This window comes from Canis aureus, chromosome 1 (assembly GCF_053574225.1).
Source record: "Canis aureus isolate CA01 chromosome 1, VMU_Caureus_v.1.0, whole genome shotgun sequence".
Classification (NCBI taxonomy): Eukaryota; Metazoa; Chordata; class Mammalia; order Carnivora; family Canidae; genus Canis; species Canis aureus.
The window spans coordinates 8,762,043-8,782,504 of record NC_135611.1 but is presented as its reverse complement, the minus strand read 5'-3'; the positions used below and the strand labels follow the sequence as shown (position 1 = coordinate 8,782,504).

The 20,462-nt window shown below is 39.3% G+C and overlaps 1 protein-coding gene across 5 annotated transcripts in view; it reads right to left on the bottom strand.

The window, feature by feature from the left end:
* The window catches only part of CD226 (CD226 molecule), an 88,093-nt gene that overhangs the window by 4,941 nt on the left and 62,690 nt on the right, over nucleotides 1-20,462 (bottom strand). For all 5 annotated transcript variants that reach the window (XM_077884776.1, XM_077884948.1, XM_077884822.1 and 2 more), the window contains 2 exons: nucleotides 5,803-5,905; nucleotides 1,677-1,728 (listed from right to left, as the gene is read on the bottom strand). In XM_077884776.1, coding sequence (XP_077740902.1) covers nucleotides 1,677-1,728; nucleotides 5,803-5,905 — 155 coding nt within the window. The remainder of the gene's footprint in view (nucleotides 1-1,676; nucleotides 1,729-5,802; nucleotides 5,906-20,462) is intronic.

The window sequence follows — 20,462 nt, the reverse complement described above, 5'->3', positions numbered from 1 at the left end:
ATCAAAAAGCCAGCCATGAATTCTTTAGAAAAAAAAAAATTGTTGTGTAAAAAGTATCAGAAGAAAAAAGTTAAACCAATAGATAAATAGGTAACAGAGAAATCTGAAGCACACATATTAGATTGTTAGAAGCTTTTTATTATTTGATGTTTTGACCATGCAGAATTCAATTGCAAATAATTAAATTCAAGAGAAATGGATGTAATTTTAGATAACACTTGGGGAAATGTTTTGTGTAAAATTTTGTAAACAGGGGCAGTGGCTCGGTCAGGTGGCTCAGTCAGTTATGCATCTAACTCTTGGTTTCAGCTCAGGCTGTGATCTCCCAGTTGTGGGATCAAGTCTCGTGTAGGGCTCCATGCTCAGTGGGAAGTCGCTTGAAGGCTCTCTCCCTCTACCCCTTCCCCCACTCCCTCTCTCCGTCTCTGTCTGTCTAAAATAAAATAAATAGGGCACCTGGGTGGCTTAGTCAGTTAAGCATCTGCCTTCGGTTGAGGTCATGGTCTTAGGGTCCTGGGATCGAGTCCTGAATTGGGATCCCTCTGGAGTCTGCTTCTCCCTCTACACTTCCCCCTGCTCATGATCTCACTCACTCTCCTTCTCTCTCAAAAAAATAAATAAAATCTTTAAAAAATAAAATATCTTTTCAAAACATTGCAAACAGAATAATATATGTTAAAGAGATAATCTGACTAATAGTGGAGACAATGAGCATGAAAATAAGCAACCCTCTTATCTGCAAGTCCAGAAGAGATTTTCTATTCTTTCAATTAAACGAGGAGCAGGGGAAGGTGGAGTGAGGAAGAAAATGTTACAATTCATGAGACTCCTGTAGCCCAACAGAAATTCGAGCATTCTTTAATTAATAAGCCAATAGAAACATAATAATGATAATGAATATCATAGCATTGTGTTTCTCTAATATGCTTGCTATGCCTTATGACCTAAAACATTACTATGCCCTCTACTAGGTCAGGTGGTGTCCTCCCAAAATTTATGTCCTTCCTAGACCTTCAGAATATGACCTTATTTGGAAGTAGGGTTGTTGCAGATATAATTAGTTAAGATGAGGTCATATTGGAGTAAGCGGGCCCTTAGTCTAACAGCACAGCTGCCCTCCTAAAAAGAGAAGAGATACAGATATACATGTGTCTACACACACTGAGGAATGTCACGAGAAGACAGAGGCAGAGATTGGAGTGATGAGTCCAGAAGCCAAGGAATGCCAAGGACTGCCAACCACCACCAGAAGATAGGAGGGAAGCATAGGACAGATTCTCATCCCAAGAGGGAACATATCTTGCTGAGACTTTGATTTTGGATTCCAACCCTCCAGAACTGCAAGAGAATAGATTCTTGCTGTCTAAGTAGCCTACTTGGTAGTAGGTTTGTTGTGGCAGCCCTAAGAAACTTATACACATAGTGGTAATCCACAGGGCTATTATGATGTCCCGGCAGTTGGAGCTTTATTTGTATTCATATAAAACAAATTGTTTCAAAGGGCATCAATAATAAGAGAAAAGGTCAGAAAACAGGTGTTTCCTCAAATAGCTGATACACTACATGGCCAGGTAATTGAAAGGAGAACAGTAAGGTTGTTGACTGCAAAATGGACCAACATTACAGGATATTATAATGCAGAAAAGGGGACAAATGACAGCTCTGAGAAAACTTACCTTATTCTGTGCACCCCAGGACTCTTTAAATAATTCTTTCTGTCTCCTTCTCCTGAGAATACATATTCAATAGAGGCATTAAGGTCTTACACTCCAGCACTAGTACTATTGCACTGAGTAATATACCATACCTGTAGCCCAGCCCAAATGCCCTCATTAACTATGTTGAAGTAGCATCCACAGTTGCCTCATACATACCTACTCAAAATTCCCTGGACCTAAATATTCATTTTCCACAGATGGTGAAGGCATCGAAATGGATATCCAGCTAGTGTACATTAGTAATTAATTTCGGCAAGCTTACTAAAGAATGGTTCATGGTGGGTTATTGCATAGATGACTTACTACCTTCTCCAAATAACCTCGAGCTTCAAGATTTCCCACAATCAAAAACTTCCTTTTAAATGCCAACTGTGTAAGTTCTCAGATGACAGTGGAAATATAGTTAAGCTTTAAAGAAACTTCTGGGTGTTTGACTAAACCTCCTAAATAGATTATTTTATTTAGCTTTCATCAAAAACTCTATATTTAACTCAGATTGGGAACCTGAGACAAGGCCCTACATCGCATGGTTGGTTAGTGATAGTATTGAGATTTGAATCCACAGCCTTCCCTTGTGACTACTAGGCTCACTGCTTCAGGGGCCACGTGGCCGCAGCTCAGTGGGCCCTCTGGAGCCATGCTATTTTGTAAACCCTCCACCATTTGAATGAAAACTACAAAAAGCTAACATCAGGAGGAATCTTTGAAAAGAAAATTCAAGAGACAAAGAAAAGAGGCTACTATAATTGAATGCCATGGATGAAATGACTCTACCCAAATGCATGAAAATAGTTATTATGGGAGATGATGACTGTTTTTTTTTCCATCTCCCTAAGGAAAAGATTTTTATCAGACCACAGAAGAGACAGGTTAGATGCAAAAATATAGGGTTATTTTCCTTTATGTAAAAGAATGAAGTTGTAATTCCTTCACGGAAAGTTTAAAAACCAGCCAAGCTAGTCTCTCTCCATGGAAAGGTTGTTCAAATGATGGATGTTGTTCACTATGGAATCCTCCTACTGTGTCGACATGATCACAAACTGGTCTTATTCTATGTGTGTGTGTTTACTTATGAAGAAGCTTTTATGTGGTTAATTTATTTGATTTTTTGACGTGTAAGTTTATTATGCGAAAGTTATGCTTCCAGGTCATTCATATAAATTATTTACTCTTTCAAAGAAATCTGTGACCTAGATGTTATTACCATCCTCTTTTCACAAATGAAGAAACAAACCTATGACCTTGGATTGTTTGTTAAATCATGGTTCACAAGGCTGGCTATATCATAATACAGATTAACTTTCCCAAAGAGGTCCAAATATATACACTGTTTACATCAGCCTAAAATACTCAATATTATGAAGAAAAGAGAACAAGAAACAGAGTCAGATGATCTGTGTTTAACTCATGCTTGGCAATTTACCAGTTATTTGCATCTATACAGTTCAGTCCTCTAGTCTATTAAATAAAGAGAGTAAACACTGTGGTTTGTTCTAGGTTGACTGACCATTCTGGTTTGCTGGATTCTAAGGAGTTTCCCCCAGAGTTGAGGGATTTTCAGTGCTGAACCTGGGAGTCCCAGGCAGAGAAAAACAGCCTATTTGTCATGAGCATCAAAGTTGACAACAAAAGGCAAAAATAAGCATCTAACATTTTGCACACTAAACATTTCATTTTTCCCTACAGACCCAGGCATCAGCGTATAGACTATCTTTTGGCTCCTGCCATGCCTCACCAGGGCTAGCCACATCCACCAGCCACGTTCTCTTAACAGTGCCACCATCTTGATCTTTCACTGGAAGCACCACAACCTGAGAGCAGAGAAGGTGCAGGAAATGCCCCTGTGCACACAGACAACGAAGTACTAGGTGTGAAGCAAGGTCTCAGTCTCATTCAGGCCCACTGTCATCTCCTCTGGCTTCTCCCCAAGTTCACACATCTGAAGCGGCAATATTATTTTAAGTGGTCACAAAAAGACAGAGTTCTGAAGGCCATTGTTTAAGCCCTTGGGTCACTTTTCAAAATGTTTCCACTCTAAGTAACAACCACAAACTGATACGGGCAACCAGGTAGACAGAGCAAGGCTTCTTTCTTTGTGATGTTTGCCCATGATTATGCATTCAAGTCCACAAATCTTTTTATCACATCTAACCAAGTGGGACAATCTATCCTACAGTTCAATTTAGCTATTCATGTAAAAGTGATGCATTTTCATGAAGCTGAATCCATCATGTCCAAGCTCTGTGACCCCCCAGAGATACGTACTGTCACTCATGCCCTCCTATCATGTAGCCTGCAGCCCCAGGTACTCCTGCTGTCACAGCTGCCCTCGTTGTATTGCTCATCAACCAGGGCAAAGCAGTCAAAAAATCCTCAGTGTCACTAACATCCTGGGTTCCTTACCTCATTTTGCTAATTTGCTCAATTTCCGCCAGGGAAAGGCTTCTAGGGCAGCCCGTGATGGGAAGAAAGGGAAAGCGAGAGTTTTGTGTTTCAATTTAATTAGACAAATACTTATTGACCATCCATTATTTGGAAAGATTAGCGCTAAATGCTATCAAGCACTAAGAAATGAGTAGAACACAATCCCTGTCATTTTGAACAGAAGGGAGGACAAGCAGAGAAATGATTAAGCGACAAAGCAAACTGCAAGGTGCAGCGGAGCAGAAGTACAATGTGGTTCCAGATGGTGACATCATGTCTCTTTGCAGGGAGGGAGAACTGGGAGGACACTTCCCAGGGGAGACATGTGTCCCACGCTTTGAGCCTCAGGAGGAAAGTCAAACATGGGGGAAACCACTCTTTGTTGGCTACCCAAGTAGGAAGAGAGTTGGGTATGTTCACAGAATAAGGCTTGCAATTCTAACAAAAGTTGTCGACATGGGGGCGGCAAAGTAGAAAATATAAATGAATATTAGATTGGGGTCCCACTAATTAGATGGAAGTCAGAACAATGGGTGCCTCTGATACAAGGTTAATGAATTTTAACATTATTCTGGTGGCAATAGGAAGACAATAAAAGGTTTTACAGGGGAAGGACATGGTCAGTCTAGCTTTTAGAAGAGCAACCAGGAAAAGTCAGATGTGTTAGGAAAAGAGGAGACACCTAGAGCCGGGGGTGGGTTGGAAGCATTCACTAGTATCAAGTGAGTGGTAATACAAGCCTCTAAAGAGGAGAGGTCAGGATATGGAGATGAGACAGAGAAACCTACCTGATAGCCTACTAAGATGCATGTACTTGCCAGTGTGTGTGTGTGCATGTGTGTTTGGTACTATTGCTGAGGCAGAAGAGAAGAGGAGATGGATGTACTCCTTCCCTTTCCTGAGAAGAGAACATGTTAGTTGGAACACAAGAATAAAGAGTAATTAAAGTGAGTTGATGAATATGGGACAGTAAGAAAGGGCAGAGTAAACCAAGAATATCCCAGAAAGTTCCCAAGTCGGCCACAAGACAGTAGAAGGTAGGAAACTTTAGCAGAGGTCAATGGCCACCTACTCTCTCTAAGGTGGCCCCTTCCGACACCTTTCTTCCTCAATCATTTTTTAGGAAGAGCACCAAAACTGCTTGTTTCAGAGACAATAACCATTTAACAGTATTTGTTTACTAGAATGGGCGCTCATATCCTGTCTTATTCACTACTGTCACCAGAGATATTTGATGAAGGAATGCATGAAGGCATTATTACTGCTTACTGCTTTTCTTCCCCTTTTCAGAAGCCCTCCCTCTCTCCCTCTTGCCTCTCATCACATACACACACACACACACACTGCCCCTTGCCCAACCGCCTCTTTTCCATGCAGGAGGAGGAAGATAGATGGCACTGCAGACAGAGCAGAGGCACCAGGCGGTTGACTGCCCAGAATATGAAAGCTGTGCTAACTTGAGAGCAGCTCCTATTAATTCTTAAACAAATGACTCTAGCTTTCTCCTTCGATATTACCACAACTACTTCTCTTCTTTTGTGTAAGAAAAACACTCCAAATGCTGTATGTGAGTGCTAATACAGCTTGGCCAACTATTGGGTTATTAATAGAGAGCCCCTCATATCAGAATGCAAGAGTCAGGATGAATTGCAATACTCACCTTTTATAAGAAATGACAATGATGGTGGTAATTAGGATAACAAGCAGCAACAATAAAACTGCCCCTCCAGCCACAAAGAGAATGTATTGGTTATCAGTTTTACCTAGGAGGAAAAAATATATAGTAGGAATTAGGAATTCAGCTAAAGCCAGAAAAAAAGTGGGAAAATGAGGAAAGGGAACATTAATCAAATACAGTAACAATTCAAAACAACCCAATGAAAAAAACTGGATGAAATTAAGGGAAAAAGATAATTTTTACTTTAGAGTCTTCTAAATATTTGTGACTCCTCATAGATTTTTATTAATTCTTGATTTAGCTAGGTTTAACACCTTATGAAGAACAAGAGTAAATAGGTGAAGGGAAGGGTGCCTGGGTGGCTCAATCAGTTAAGCATCCAACTCTTGATTTGGGCTCAGGTTCTGATCTCAGGGTCATGAGATCGAGCCTCATGTCACATGTCACACTTGGCTCTGAGCATGGAGCCTGCTTAAGATTCTCCTTCTCCCTTGGTCCCTCCCCCTTCCTCTAAAAAAAATAAATAGGTGAAGGGGATTAAGAGGTACAAGCTTCCAATTATAAAATAAATAAGCCACAATGATGAAAAGTACAGCATATGGAATATAGTCAACGATATTATAATAACTTTCTGTGGTGACAGATGGTAACTAGACTTACTGTGTGACCTTTCATAATGGATATAATTGTTGAATCACTATACTGTATACCTGAAACTCATTTAATATTATATGTCAACTATACTTCAGTTAAAAATTTAAAAAAAGAACAAGAATAGAAAGAGTTACTTGTTTGAGACAGATATCCCTTCACGTTAAGGAGCTCCCAATCACATACATAAAATCTTTTGTAGAAAAAAAGCAACTATCAAAAGAGTACATAAATAAAGATTACTTCTTAAGACTGGTATATTAAGTATATTCATACAACAGCATAATTTAAGAAATATTTTCTACTCAACCTGAGTTAATGATAAGAAGTGATCAGAAAAAAATCTGTTACTCCGACTCAGCGCTCAGGCAGGAAGAGCAATGATCCAGGAATATGCAGTTCTCTTCCTGGCTCTGTCACCCCTTAGCTGTGTGACCTCCAGCCAGTTCCTTACCCTCCTCTCCATGCCTTTCTTCATCTGTCAAGTGATGACAATGTCGACAGCTCTAATTACATCACAGAACATTGGTGAGATTCCAATGAGGTAATATTCAAATAAGCAATAAACTACTAGAGCAACATCACCTCTGAAGCGAGATCTCAAGGAGTTCTGAAAGCATTTTATCTTTAAAATGTCCTCCTGTCCATGAGATGCATCACCCACTGCCTCCCACAGATCTCCTTCCCAGGGGAAAAAAAAAATCCCATCAGTATTCCCAGGGGCACCCCAGTGGCTCAGTCGGTTAAGCAGCTGACTCTCAACCTTGGCTCAGGTCATGATCTCAAGGTCGTGAGATGGAGCCCTGACTTGAGTTCCCAGGCTCAGCAGGGAGTTTGCTGGAGGTTCTCTCCCTCCCTCTTCTCCTTTTCCTCCCCATCCCTCCAGGCCACTCTCTTTCTCTCCAAAATAAATAAATATATCTTTAAATATATATGTGCTGTTGCCAGGAATGGGAGTAAATTAGAACCTGGGAGCTGTCCTCATCACCCCCTCTCTCTGGGGCAGCAAGGTTGCTGGTCTTCTCTCCTGCAGGGAGGGGCCAGGAGAAGGCAGATGAACAGCATGATTTCCCTCTAATGCTGAAATTAAAGCCCAATGCTTGTTTGGTGATTCCCATGATGCTGCCTGCAATCCTACAGCAACCTAAAAATCATACTTTTCATTGGGTTCTTCATGATCTTTCCCTTGGATTATTTCTTCCTTCCTGACCTACTATTAACCTGCAATTTTTTTCCGTGATAACTCAAAGTCTACATCCACTCATTCTTTTGTATACAGTGAAATTAAGTCAAGTAATAAACATTATTTTCATTTTTCAAACTTGTTGAACCTATAAGGTGAATTAAAGTAGAACAGTGTGTGAACTTTAGAGGCTTTAAGAAAGGCTTTTGTCCAAATATGATGGAGAAAGGAAAAGCTAAATTTATTCAGAACAAAAATATATTGAACCACTCCTACAAAAGGAACAATGAAATTTTCTCCCCATCAAATAGGAAATTAAGCTTTTTAAGCTCTTGTTACATTATAAAAAAAAAATGAACAAAATCCCTGAAATTATTTTGCATTGTAACAGGACTAAAAAGGACCACACCTGCTATACTGAAATAATTTGAATACCACAGATGCTACGGTTAAATCAAACAGGCAATCATGGTGAGAAAATGAAAGTTACAATTAAAATATTCATTGACAGTATTCTGGGAAAATTGTTTAACCACTTTTGAAAATGCTATTTAGACCTCTGTTATAGTAAAAATGAATAAATAAATAAATAAATAAATAAATAAATAGTAAATATATAGGCTTGACCAGGTCAAATGAAAAATATCTGTAGTTAAAATTATCACAAAGAATATGTAAAGACCAAAAAATGGTATCCTTAACACAGCCTTGCTATCAGATAAAGCTATAGGGGTGACCGGGGCTGGGGCTCCATGGGTGGCACCACCGACCCTTGATTTCAGCTCAGATCATGATCTCAGGGTCGTGAGATCCAGCTTCACCCTCCCTCCAGCACGGAGCCTACTTAGGATTCTCTTTCTCTCTCTCCCTCTGCACCCTGTCCCCGACTCGCAGGTACTCTTTCTCTCAAAAAAAAAAAAAAAAAAAAAAAAGAAAAAAAGAAAAGAAAAAGCTCTAGAGGACAACATGAAAGATATAAATAACGTATTATGAAAAAGCACGTAAAGAACAAGCCCATGTAAAAGGGCCACAGTGGTGAGACGGAGCCTCTCAAGCTTTATTTGAAGGAGTAGGAACTGCTACAGTCTGCATCTGGGAAGGATTCGGTCTGTGTGTGTCACACCCGTTCACTAACTGCTTGCACATTTGATTAATGACTCTATTCTAAAGAAATACTCAGAAATGTGAACAAAGGATTCTGTAAAACACAACTGCAAAAAAAAAAAAAAAAAAAGTCTGTATTTCCCAAGAGTAGACTCAGAGCAGGATTCCAGGGCTGTGGTTCTCAAACTTACTTTGCATCAGCTTCACCTGGGGGCTTATTAAACCACAGGTTGCAGGCACCCTCCACCGACCTCCAAACCTTTGATCCAGGAGTGTCTGGGTGGGTCTGCATTTGCAGGTCCCATGCAATGTCTATGTTGCTGACCTAAGGCCCATTCTTTGAAAACCTGGGCTAGAGACATTTGGATGATGTGTGTAAGGAATTCCAATAACATGGAAGACTACAGACTGCAGACTGTATACTTAAGGAAAGCTTCAAAACCAGCATTGACAATTGTGCATGCTGTAATATCTCCACGAAGAAAAGCCTTCAAGGGGGCAAAGGCCAAAATTTTAAAATGATGATCTCCAGAGAGTGGCATTAAAAGCAATTATTTCCTTAGGTTTTTTGGTATTTTCCAAACTTTCTAAAGGATGTACTGTTCTTTTATTAATCAGGAAAAAAAAAAAACCAGAATAAAACTGTAAAGGTCTGCATGCTTAGAATAATCTGACACATTTTAGTCATGATATTTAAAGTACAAGATGTAGAGAACTTTTTTTTTGTAGAAGTATATTCAGAATCCTTAAGAATTAAGATGGCATTCCTTATTAAACTCTCAATTAGGTAGAATTAAGTAGAAACCATTGACATGTACTAGTCATCTGGTTCACACTGTTCAATTCTAAGTCCAAACTTTAAATGCAGCCTTCAATACGAAATTGGTTACCTCCTTTTCACCACTTCTAGTGATGTTTGACCTGTTAGAGTCAGATCTGCTTATTGATTCACCTTTTAACACAGCCATACTACGGCATTACAGATGAAATGATGTGCAAAAATGATTTGGGTTCCTAAAGGAAAAACATCGACTAGAAGAAAGCTGCTTCTGTACTCACAATACTACTGACACTAACTTCCCCCAAGCTGGCAGACTCCACAGATAAGGGCTCAGTCCACACTGTCCCCTGCCTCCCCCTTCAGACTCCAATCACAAATCCAGGCCTCCCTACTCCAGACGGACCAACCAGCTATAAATTCAAGGTTCCCATGACCTCCTCCTCAGGTTCAATACTTTGCTACAACAGCTCACAGAACTCAGACAGGTGCTTTACTTGCTATTACTGGTTTATTAGAAAAGATAAATCTCGGGAAGAGACAAATGGAAGAGATGGATAAAGCAAGTTCATGAGGACAGGGAGTACAGGTGCAGCTTCCATGCTGTCTAGGGATGGGCCACCCTCCCAGCATCTCCATGTGGTCACCAAGCCAGAAGCTCTCTGACATTTAGGGGTTTTATGGAGGTTCCATTACATAGGCATGATTAATTCAATCATTGAATACGGGTAATTAATTCAACCCCACTCCCTCTTCCCTTTTTCAGGGGGTTGGGGTTTAAACAATCCTCCAGTCATGGGGCTGATTCCTCTAGGAATCCTGAAGCTCTCTAGGTACTTCCAGCCACCAGCTGCCTCATTAACTTGCAAAAAGACCCTCCTTGCTCTGGAGATTCCAAGGATTCTAAAAGCTCTGGTGTCAGGGACTCGGGACTGAGACCAAATATAATAGCAAAAGAAGCTCCTAGCACCATGATCACTTAGGAAATGACAAGGGTTTAAGACTTCTGTGAAAGGAACCAGGGGCAGAGATGACATTTTTTGTTATACCACACAGTACTTGATTTATGGAGTTTATAATGTTTTAGAAGGCCCTGGACATTTAAAAACCCCACGAAGAATGAGCATTTTCCCATAAGAACTAAGAGTAAAAGGCATGGGAGTCAGGGGAGATTCAGTCACACTCCAGAGACGTTGCAACCTAGAGCCTCCCGCCTACAGCCAAGGCTGCCCTGTATTCCTTCCCTGTCCCACCGCTGCGTTCACATGAACCGTCAGTACTTGGAACCAGGCTGGTGCAGCCACACAACTTGCTAGGCCATGCACGGCCAAAAACAACAAGGAAAAGCAAAGGGGGTGTGTGCATGCTTCAGGGAGTCAGTCAATAGTTCATAACACTCACTTTTGCCTAAATTCTGCTAATAGATGTTAGGTTGAGTAATGTTAGCCCTCAGGCCCCTCTCTTAAAGAAAGAATTATTGTGTATTCTCAGCAGCCACTTTTTTTGCTGATTTTTTTTTTCATTTTCATCCCAATGCTGTCTTGATTCATAGGAGGACAAAAGTGTCGTGAACCATAAAGCCATTATTTTCCCTCCCATCAAAAGAGATAAATACAGTTAAAACAATTTAAAGCATGTCAGTGAGATATATAAATGAATAATTTACTGCAGGACTGCAACCCTCCAGGCTACGTTCCTGCCAATGACAAGTATTTATGGCTGAGTTATAAACCTTTAGAAAGGCTCATGATAGAAATGATGCCAGGTCCTTCCCTTGGAACCAGGTGGGCAAGAGCAGGTATTAACATCTATTGTTTATCCTTTATTACAGTTGGAGGTGGCCTAAGTGACTCAGAACCTAAATATCTGGACCAAACAACACCCTAGGAAAAACTCACAGATCCTGAGCCTCTAGCCAGCCCTGGATAGGTCATGGTAGATACCAGTTAAAATTATTCTCACTTCCTTACCTCATTAAAAAGACAAGCAGAAATATTAGACTCCATTCTATGTAGACAGAATACATATAATGTGTGAGTTCCCGCAGGGTAGATATATGTGAGTTGAAACACTATTACCAGGTCGATTCTAATTTGTGATCACTATATAACATAAATATCCAACCATCGTCCCACATCAGACATTGATTTGCTAAAAAAAAAAAACAGAGATCGAGGGGGGAAACTTGGGGCCTCATCCTACCTTCTAATTCTTTTCCCTGGAAGACCTCGTATGAGACACTTGATCTTGCAGACACTTTTTTGGCAACTGCAAAATGATGATAAAATCAGCCCCAAGGGGGGCTAAGGGGCTTAGATAAAATATACAGAGGTGCCTAGAATTTTAAGCACTGTGTAATGTGTAAATTATTAATAGTATAATTATATTTTGTACACACACATTCAAATTAGAGTTAAAAAAGTAATAGCCTTTGTGTTCTTTTCATGATGTTGAACTAGTCATGTATAGCAGAATGCTTGCTTCCACAGCTAGATACAGACGTCTGGGGAAAGGCAGAGGTACCATTGAAAAGCATGTGTAAGATAATTGTAGCTTTATAGGACCACTGGATATAACGGTAGCACAAAGTCTATTGAACTTTCCTATACGCCTGAAATATACATCAAGTGGATATTGATATTAGTCCAAGTTTTCAAAGGTCAACTTTCTTTGTGCAAATCAATTTTATACTCTCTGTATTTCAGAAACTTTCCCCTGTTTTATAGCAAGAAGATCTTAGCGAATAAATTATTTTCAGAGACTTAAAGACCATGACATCAGCCTCTAATCCTTCTTCTGAGTGAAGAATAACTACTCTTCCTCAAAATAAAAGTATTATCAGATTTTAACTGAAAAACCTAGAGCACCTAAGAGTATCTAAAACCTAAACGTAAGAAACAGAAACATAAGACAACACAGAAAGGTAAGAGAATCTAAATCATTTTCCTGGAGCAAACCAATAAGAGAAGCAAGTTTCCAACCCAATGTATAACTTTTGCTATACTGATTTTGCCTCTATTTGATGGGAGGTATTTCCCAACTGACTTAAGCACTTAAAAATTTTGTATCAGTTGAGATACACATAGTCTAAGGCCAGAAAGTTTACCTACTCAATATAGGATGACTGCGTTAGCTGCACTTTCTGGTGTCTTTATGTGCATCATGTCATACTGTGGGCCATGGTGGTCTACAATGATTGGTGTATGGCCAGGGTATCTAAGTCAGCATATTAGGCATACAGATGGTGAACATCTGTGGAGAAAACTTTCATGGCTGACTCTGTCGTGGTAGATGTCTCATCTTTTCACCCAAATACTTCTTAGTCTTATGCTACATTTCTTGTATTTTTATGAACTTCAATTTTCATGAACACCTATCATTTAAAGGAGACTCTTTTACACATCATAAGTCAAAATGTCAAGAACTGCACAAATCTTGCTTACTTTCTTAGTGAATTAAGCACGCAGAAAAGAGTTGATGGAGCGAGCCAGAGACAACTACCCTTAGAAAGGCCTGAATGGAAGGTTGTCCATTGGCTAGTGTGTGGGGACTTGGATTTTTGGAGCGTTTCCACCGTTCTCTAACTGCTAGGGTGGTTTACTGTGTCTAAATTGTTTATACAAACAATGTGGCTTATGCTAAACACCTGTTTTCTTCCTGGGAAATCAGTCAGGCCTGATGACTTTGTCCCACAATGTCTTTTACATTTGCTGATCTTGCTCTGCATTCTTCTGCTGGAATAAGTCAAAGCTATCCCTTTGGAATGCAATCGTGGAGCAAGAGACCTAATTTTGTGGGAGGGTAGGAGCCTAAGCTCCACAGGCACCTTGCTCCAAGGTGCAAAAGTACCTCCTGGCGTAATGGTGTAAAAAGTTCATTTTTCCTTTAGATAAAGCCAATTAGCTAAAGCAGATGGTCATCCCAATTACCAGGTGAATGTAGGTTGAACTCTGTGTGACAAATGGTGCTGTCAAGTCCTCTTATTTGAGGACTAGTTGTTGTTTACCTTGAGAACATGTTTATAATGGGTCGTATCTCCTGGGACCCATAAAAGGTGAGATTTCTGTCTTTGCACTCTCTTGGCAGATTGCCTGTGATGCGTATCACAATTCTGGTTTAATGCTTATTTAATAATAGAATTGTTTTCTTTCTCTCTTTTACCTTTGCAGAGCAGTTTTCTGGGGAGGGAGGCGATTTTGTTTCTAATTATAATTCCCCAATACATTGTTGTTATTACTGTTGTTTAACCAAGTGTAACTCTACACTACAGTGTCACTATTATGTGTATCCACAAGGACAGAACAGGAAATTTTTCAAATGGGTCTACAAAAAGCGAGATAAACATTTCTGCCATGCACTAAAACACGTTTTTATTGTGAAATACAACACATACCATACCATTTAACAATTTTATGTATCTGGCTGTTCAGTATTAAAGTCCATAAATATGAGAGAAAAGAACTATTCAGAATATTTAATATAAAAAATAACCTTCCTTCTTCTTAGGAGGTTCTGGAGGTTAAGCCCTCTCTGTCCTTGAGGGGTAAGAACTAGAATTCTCATGGCTTATAACTCGATTTCTGGGTTCACTGGTCTTTACAAGAACAAAAGGAAGAGAAGCTACATCTACAAGAACTAGAGTGAGAGCAGGATTTGAGAAAGGAGAAGGAAGGAGGAATATAGGATGGAAGAAAGTTGTGCTTGAAATCTTAGAGCAAATTCCCAGGGAGTTGCTCAAGGGAGTGGTCTTCCCCACAAGGGGAGAGTCTAGTGGGCAGATCTGATACAGAACTTGTGAGCAGGTGGTTTGCAAAGCCAAGAAGCCATGGGAGAGTGGAGAACAAATAAGAACCTTGACTCCAGCGAGAAACTTGACTCCCCTTTGTCCAGAGCCTACTCTAGAAGTTCCCGTCATCTGTTCCTGGTGTGGACTTGACTTCATCAGCCACCAGCACTTTCCTCCAGACCCAAATACCTGCTACCTGACTTTGCTTGTCCCTAATATGGCTATATAGAAACTCTCACACCATTTCAGAATACCCACAAGCCCCAGAAAAGCAGAAAAGTCAATGGAGGACACCCCTCCTCCCCCCACAGCACCTGTGATGATCTGAACAAGCCTAAGAGTGCAAAGCTGACCAAGTGGGAGATCCCCCAATCCCCCAATCCCTTGCCTACTACTTGTTCTATGCGTTGGATCAGTTTGAAGTTAATTGGACCTAAAACCTAAAAGCGGGGGGGGGGGGGGGGGAAGGGGGGGGCAAGGCTATGGAGCTCTCCATGGCCAGCTTCTCCTGTGACGCATCTGTTGATAATAGTAAGGACTTGTATCTTTCACTTGGAGCAGCAATATGGTGCCACAGTTCAGAACAAGAACTCTGAAGCCCTCCTGCCCTACTTTGGGTGTTAGCCCCTCTCATTCTTAGCCATGAAGCTTGAATAATTTACTCAACCTTGCCATGCCCCACTTTGCTCATTCAAAAAGATGTAGATAATAATGTTGTGACAACTCAATGAATAATAATTATCAGTAAATTCTTAGAGTGACGGGTACACATATAAGCATCATAATGAGTTTGTCATATAGTGGCTGAGATGACGGCTTGTGACACTTAATTCTTATAACATCTACTTATAACTTTTCCCCTGGGTCCTCAGAAATCTTCAAAACTCTAACCACATGGCATTTATAAAGGCCTATATATAAATGTGTTATAAATGTCATATAGATCTTTTCAGAATATAAAATAGCAAGCTTTGGACTAACTATTTAACTCCAAATATTCTATTTAATTTTAATTCACTTTATTTAAAATAAAAATGCTTACTAAGTTCTCTACAAACACTCTCAAAACACTCTACAAGTCAGTTAATGCCTAGGTGTCAGAAACAAAAGCTTCAGTAATAATTTCAAAATCTGCAGCTTTGTGCCTTAGTTTAATTACCTATCTGATTTCTCCTTTTTTAAAAATAGCCAATGATTAAAGTAGGAATTGAAAGAAAGCCTGAAGTTCACAACTGACACCTTTATTGAATCAGGAAGAAAAGAAAGTAGCTGACATAAAAGCAAAACAACCTGTGTGGACTAAAGTATTTGGGACTTGGCATATGTGTATGTGTTTCATGAGTTTAAAGTTGCCCATACATCACATGTGCTTACTGAGTGTTTAAATATGGTAGATTGCTCATTGCTCCTCCTACCAAATGTGCATATAGGTACCTTCATTTGCAAACATACACACACAAATTAAAAAGTGCAGAATTTATCCAGTGCCCTGTATAAGGCATGAAAAACTGAAGGAACATTAATATCATTGTTATTGTTGATAATAATCAATAATTATACTTTGCAAACCTATATTTTTCTATATTTGTGAACTTGGCTCCCATGTGGTACCCACTTGGCATGGGGTCATCTGCACATACATCAATTGTGTCCTTGAGCTTCTTTGGTTGGAAGCCACAGAAATCATCCTATCTTTTGTTAATATGGTCTCCTCATCTCAGTATCTACTCTGTATTTTCCATGTTCATCGTAGTGATAATAACGATCTTCAGTTCACTTGCTACTCACCTTAGTTAGCCATTCTCAAGTCCCCATCAATCCAATTGAGAGCATTAACATTTCAATCTTCTATCTGTGGAAGAACGAATCTCTTCTTGTGGGTTAATCAAGTAAAATGCAACTCTTACATTTAAAAGATTATGAATATCACAGTTACTTGTGAGTTCTACTGAAAGTGAAATACTTTGAATTAATTCCAGAAATAAATTTGAGAGTGGCCAATGAGTACTGCAATATATTTATTTTTAGAAAGATATCCAAAAATATCTCTGTTGAATACATGCCTTTTGAAAATCCCCAAATCAGTAAAAGATAAACACCCTATGATTTCACTTACATGTGGAAGCTAGAAAACAAAACAAATGACAATAACAGACTCCTAAGTACAGAGAACAAATCAGTGGTTGCCAGAGGGGAAGGTAGGAGTATGTGCATATGCAGAGGGATGGGAGGGTGAAATAGGTGAAGGGGATTAAGAGGCACAAACTTCCAATTATAAAATAAATAAGTCATGCGATAAAAGTACAGCATAGTGAGTATAGCCAATAATATTACAATAACTTTGTGCAGTGACTGAGGATACCTACGTTTACTGTGGTAAGCATTTCATAATGTATATAATTGTTGGATCACTATGTTGTGTGCCTGAAACTAATATAATATTGTATGTCAACTATATTTCAATTTAAAAAAATCTCTGAATCATTTCAGCATAAAGAACTTTAAAATACCAATTGAAGTTCAAAGATGTGTCTCTACAAATGATGGATCTATGTTTATTCTTCATTCCCTGTCTTTTTAAATAGCATAGTCCTCTGTAAACCTACTTTGTCACCTGTATTTGTCAATATTTGTCAGAGTCAGATCCGCAATGCTTGAAATATTGAAGTTGAAGTTGATAGTAGCTGTCTGATTAATTGAATCATAACACTTCAAACTAGAATTGCTATTAAGAATGAAAGGCCATTAATCGTACATGAAGACTTTTTTTTTTTAAATTTTAAGTAATTTTCTACTTGCTTTTAGGGAAAACTTCACGCAATCATCTATGCTCAGTACCTAGTAAGGCTCTGGAGATAACCTCAAGCTGTTCACAATTCTCAGATGTTTTACATAAAAAAAAAAAAAATCCCATGCATGACAAAAGAGTATAAATGGCTGTTTTACAGTTGGAGTCATTAGGCAGGTCTTTGGATTTTAAGTGGGAAGAAATTCAGTACACTTATCTGAACTTGAACTTGAATCCCTAGCTGTACTCTAAGATCCTCGGGTGAGGAAGACTTCATGAAAATTGTTTGAAATTCAGGTGAGGATAAAGATCTGCTTAAAGAAAAGCAGTTTCTAGGCTTAGGAGGTTACTAATTTACATTGTGTACAATGGTGGAAAACAAGTACAACTTGTACTCCCTTTGCATGTGTAAGGTAGTAACACACACCAACAATGCTCCTTTGAAACAGCATCATCAAATCAACTTAGCACGAGGTCTTTCAGCATTTCCTTCTCTCATTATTATTATTCCATTCACTACCTTGTTTATCTACACAAATATGGTATGTATACAAAAATGACTGCAGGCAAACATTCCAGGATTTTGTGCATTAGGAAAGATGAATAAATCAATACGTGGGGCTTACAAAACAAACTAGTTAGCTGCCTTTTTTTTTTTTAATTTTTTTTTAAATGCAATGTCTCCTGGAAGAACTGATTTGGGCAGAGGCAACTGTAAAGACACAGAGACATAATGGGCCATGATTGAGTAATCAACTCACTTGTGATGTTGGAAACGGTATGTTTCATCTGGATATCCAGTTATCACCCAGAATTTTAAAAACTTAACTGAGCTGAAAATTGCAGTTGATCCACTTCAGTAGAGGCTATTTTAACTTGTGAGCAGTGACACCAGTGCTCTTGGATTCTGGTGCTCTGGTTCTAATTATGTAAAGAAACTGTCAGGAACATTACTTTTCTCTGTAGATGAAGATATTAAAAAGTAGAAGTTCATCGTGCTACACCGTGGAAATAGACATATCTGACATTGCAGCAGATACCAGCTCAGACAACCCCTATGCCTTCAATATTCACATCTATCATAAATTCATAAGGCTGGGACAGAAGGTTCTAGATAAGTGGATCCCTAAAAGAAAAAAATTATCTTGTCTATATCCAAAACTGTTTGGGAATTCAAATCACCTGGGAGCAAACTAGTTGCATTTTAGTGGAAACTGAACACCAAAGAAATAAACAAAGTTCATTTCTCTACTTCCATGGTCTTCTAGTTTAACTCAGGAACAGAGTCCCAAAGTCAACCTCTAACAAGCCATGTAAAGACAAGATTTGCAACCTATAGCACACTATTCCTTTATGCTCCTACTTGTTTGTTAACCCTATACCTCACAGAAGAAACATCTGGGCTGACTCCCTTCACTGGAGCCCTATGATCTCCTAGTGAATACTTCTGTAATTCTCACTTACAAACCCCATCCGCCAGGTCCAGTGACTTGCAATTATCACCATTTATACAAAACATGCAAAACAAGAAAAATAAAGTTAAGAAAAGAAATAGGCCTTCTTGAAAGCTATACATGTAAACAAAATTCATGAAAGTTTTCTCCCAAAACGTTCCAACTGATCTCCTCGGAGTTTAGGTTTCTTTGATCAGCAATCCTTAAACCTCAAATGTTAAATGTTGATGAAGAAAATCTAGAAATAATCTAGCTAGAAAACATGAAAATAAAATGGACACATTCTAGAATATAAGTAAAACATAGAAATATACCAGAGCATATAAAAATATAAAAATACAAAGAATCAGTCAAGAAACACATATTGAGAACATTCTGGAAAGATATTTTGACAACCCTAAGCAAAGATGCCATAATCACCAATCACAAGAAACTTCTTAAAAATTTTATTTATTTATTTATTTATTTATTTATTTATTTATTTATTTATGTATGTATGTATGTATGTATGTATGTATGTATGTATTTGAGAGAGAGAGCAAGCACAAGCAGGGTGAGGAGCAGAGGGAGAAGCAAGCTCCCCTGCTGAGCAGGAAACCCTATGTGAGGCTCTATCCCAGAACCCTGAGATCATGACCTGAGCTGAAGGCAGACACTTAACCAACTGAGCCACCCAGTCACCCCAAGAAATTTCTAACATAAGTGTCTGGACCATTGCAAACAGATGCAATTATTCAGTGATGCAAGGGTATGTATTTCAAGTTACAAAAGTTTGAGAAATTAAAAATGTTTGGTAGTTTCATGGCAGGCAAGCAGTTTGGGCTAAGGAAAAATCATGAAGATGGAGGAGATCTGATGGAAACTCTAAAGGAAAGAAGGTAAATGGCATGAAAATTATTAGGTTGGTTGGGAAGAGGAGAAAGTAAGAAAGTGTGAGTGACTGACGAGGCCAATGCAAGCACAAGCTGACGTTCCAATCACATTAACCTCTCTCCGCCCTTGGCCAGGCCACCTTGGTGCCAGCCAAAGTGGGTGAGGAGCCTGGGCACCACCCCCCACCAAGCCTGCACACAAGCTTTGGAGTCTGCAGCATCCCAGAGGAAGGGGCATCTTTTTCTGTTTTGCCTGCCTGGTGGAGGCACTATTTGAAATCTGTCTGTCTGGAGTGGGCTCTGTTTTGTGCCCAAAAATCTAGTATGTGATAGCGACAGCCTAGTAGGAGCGCTCAAGCATTCATGCACTATTACAAATGACTCGTGGCTAGTTTCCTGTGTCTCAAATTTCTCTTTTTGCTTCTGCACCCAACAATTTCCCTGACACTTCCTCAAATACCATTTTGCCATTTTGGTCAAGAATCAATAGTGGCTTTCATGCTCTTGCGTGAGATCCAGAATTGCTACCAAGTCATTGCCTAACCGAACCTCCCTTCCTTTATATTAAGCCATAACTCAAAAATCTCTGTACCAACCTAGTCATTTGATTGCAGTCACCCACACACAACTTCCTTCTCTCTCCTCCCCCGACCCCGTGCATTTTTTGTATTACTTCTCATGCTCTGCTCTTTCCTCTGCTCCAAACATCAGTCAGAATTCGGCGGTTCAGCTGAGTGGCCTCATCAGTGGCAGAAGGTGAGATAGGACATGAGGACCAATACTGTTCACGGTGGCAGACAGAAGTTTGCTCACAACTAGTCTCCCCTGGAAACTTTCTGAGAGAGCTAATTTTATTTCTTTGATCCTCATCCTTTTCATAATCAATAAGCTCAGTTGAAACAATAGTAGTCTCAACATAATTTAGTTAATACTAAAAGGCTTCACAAAGTCTTTTGGTGGAAACTAAAATGCTTTCCTCACGACTGATGACAATCTAGAGGATGTGAAGGGCCAAAGAATAATCTT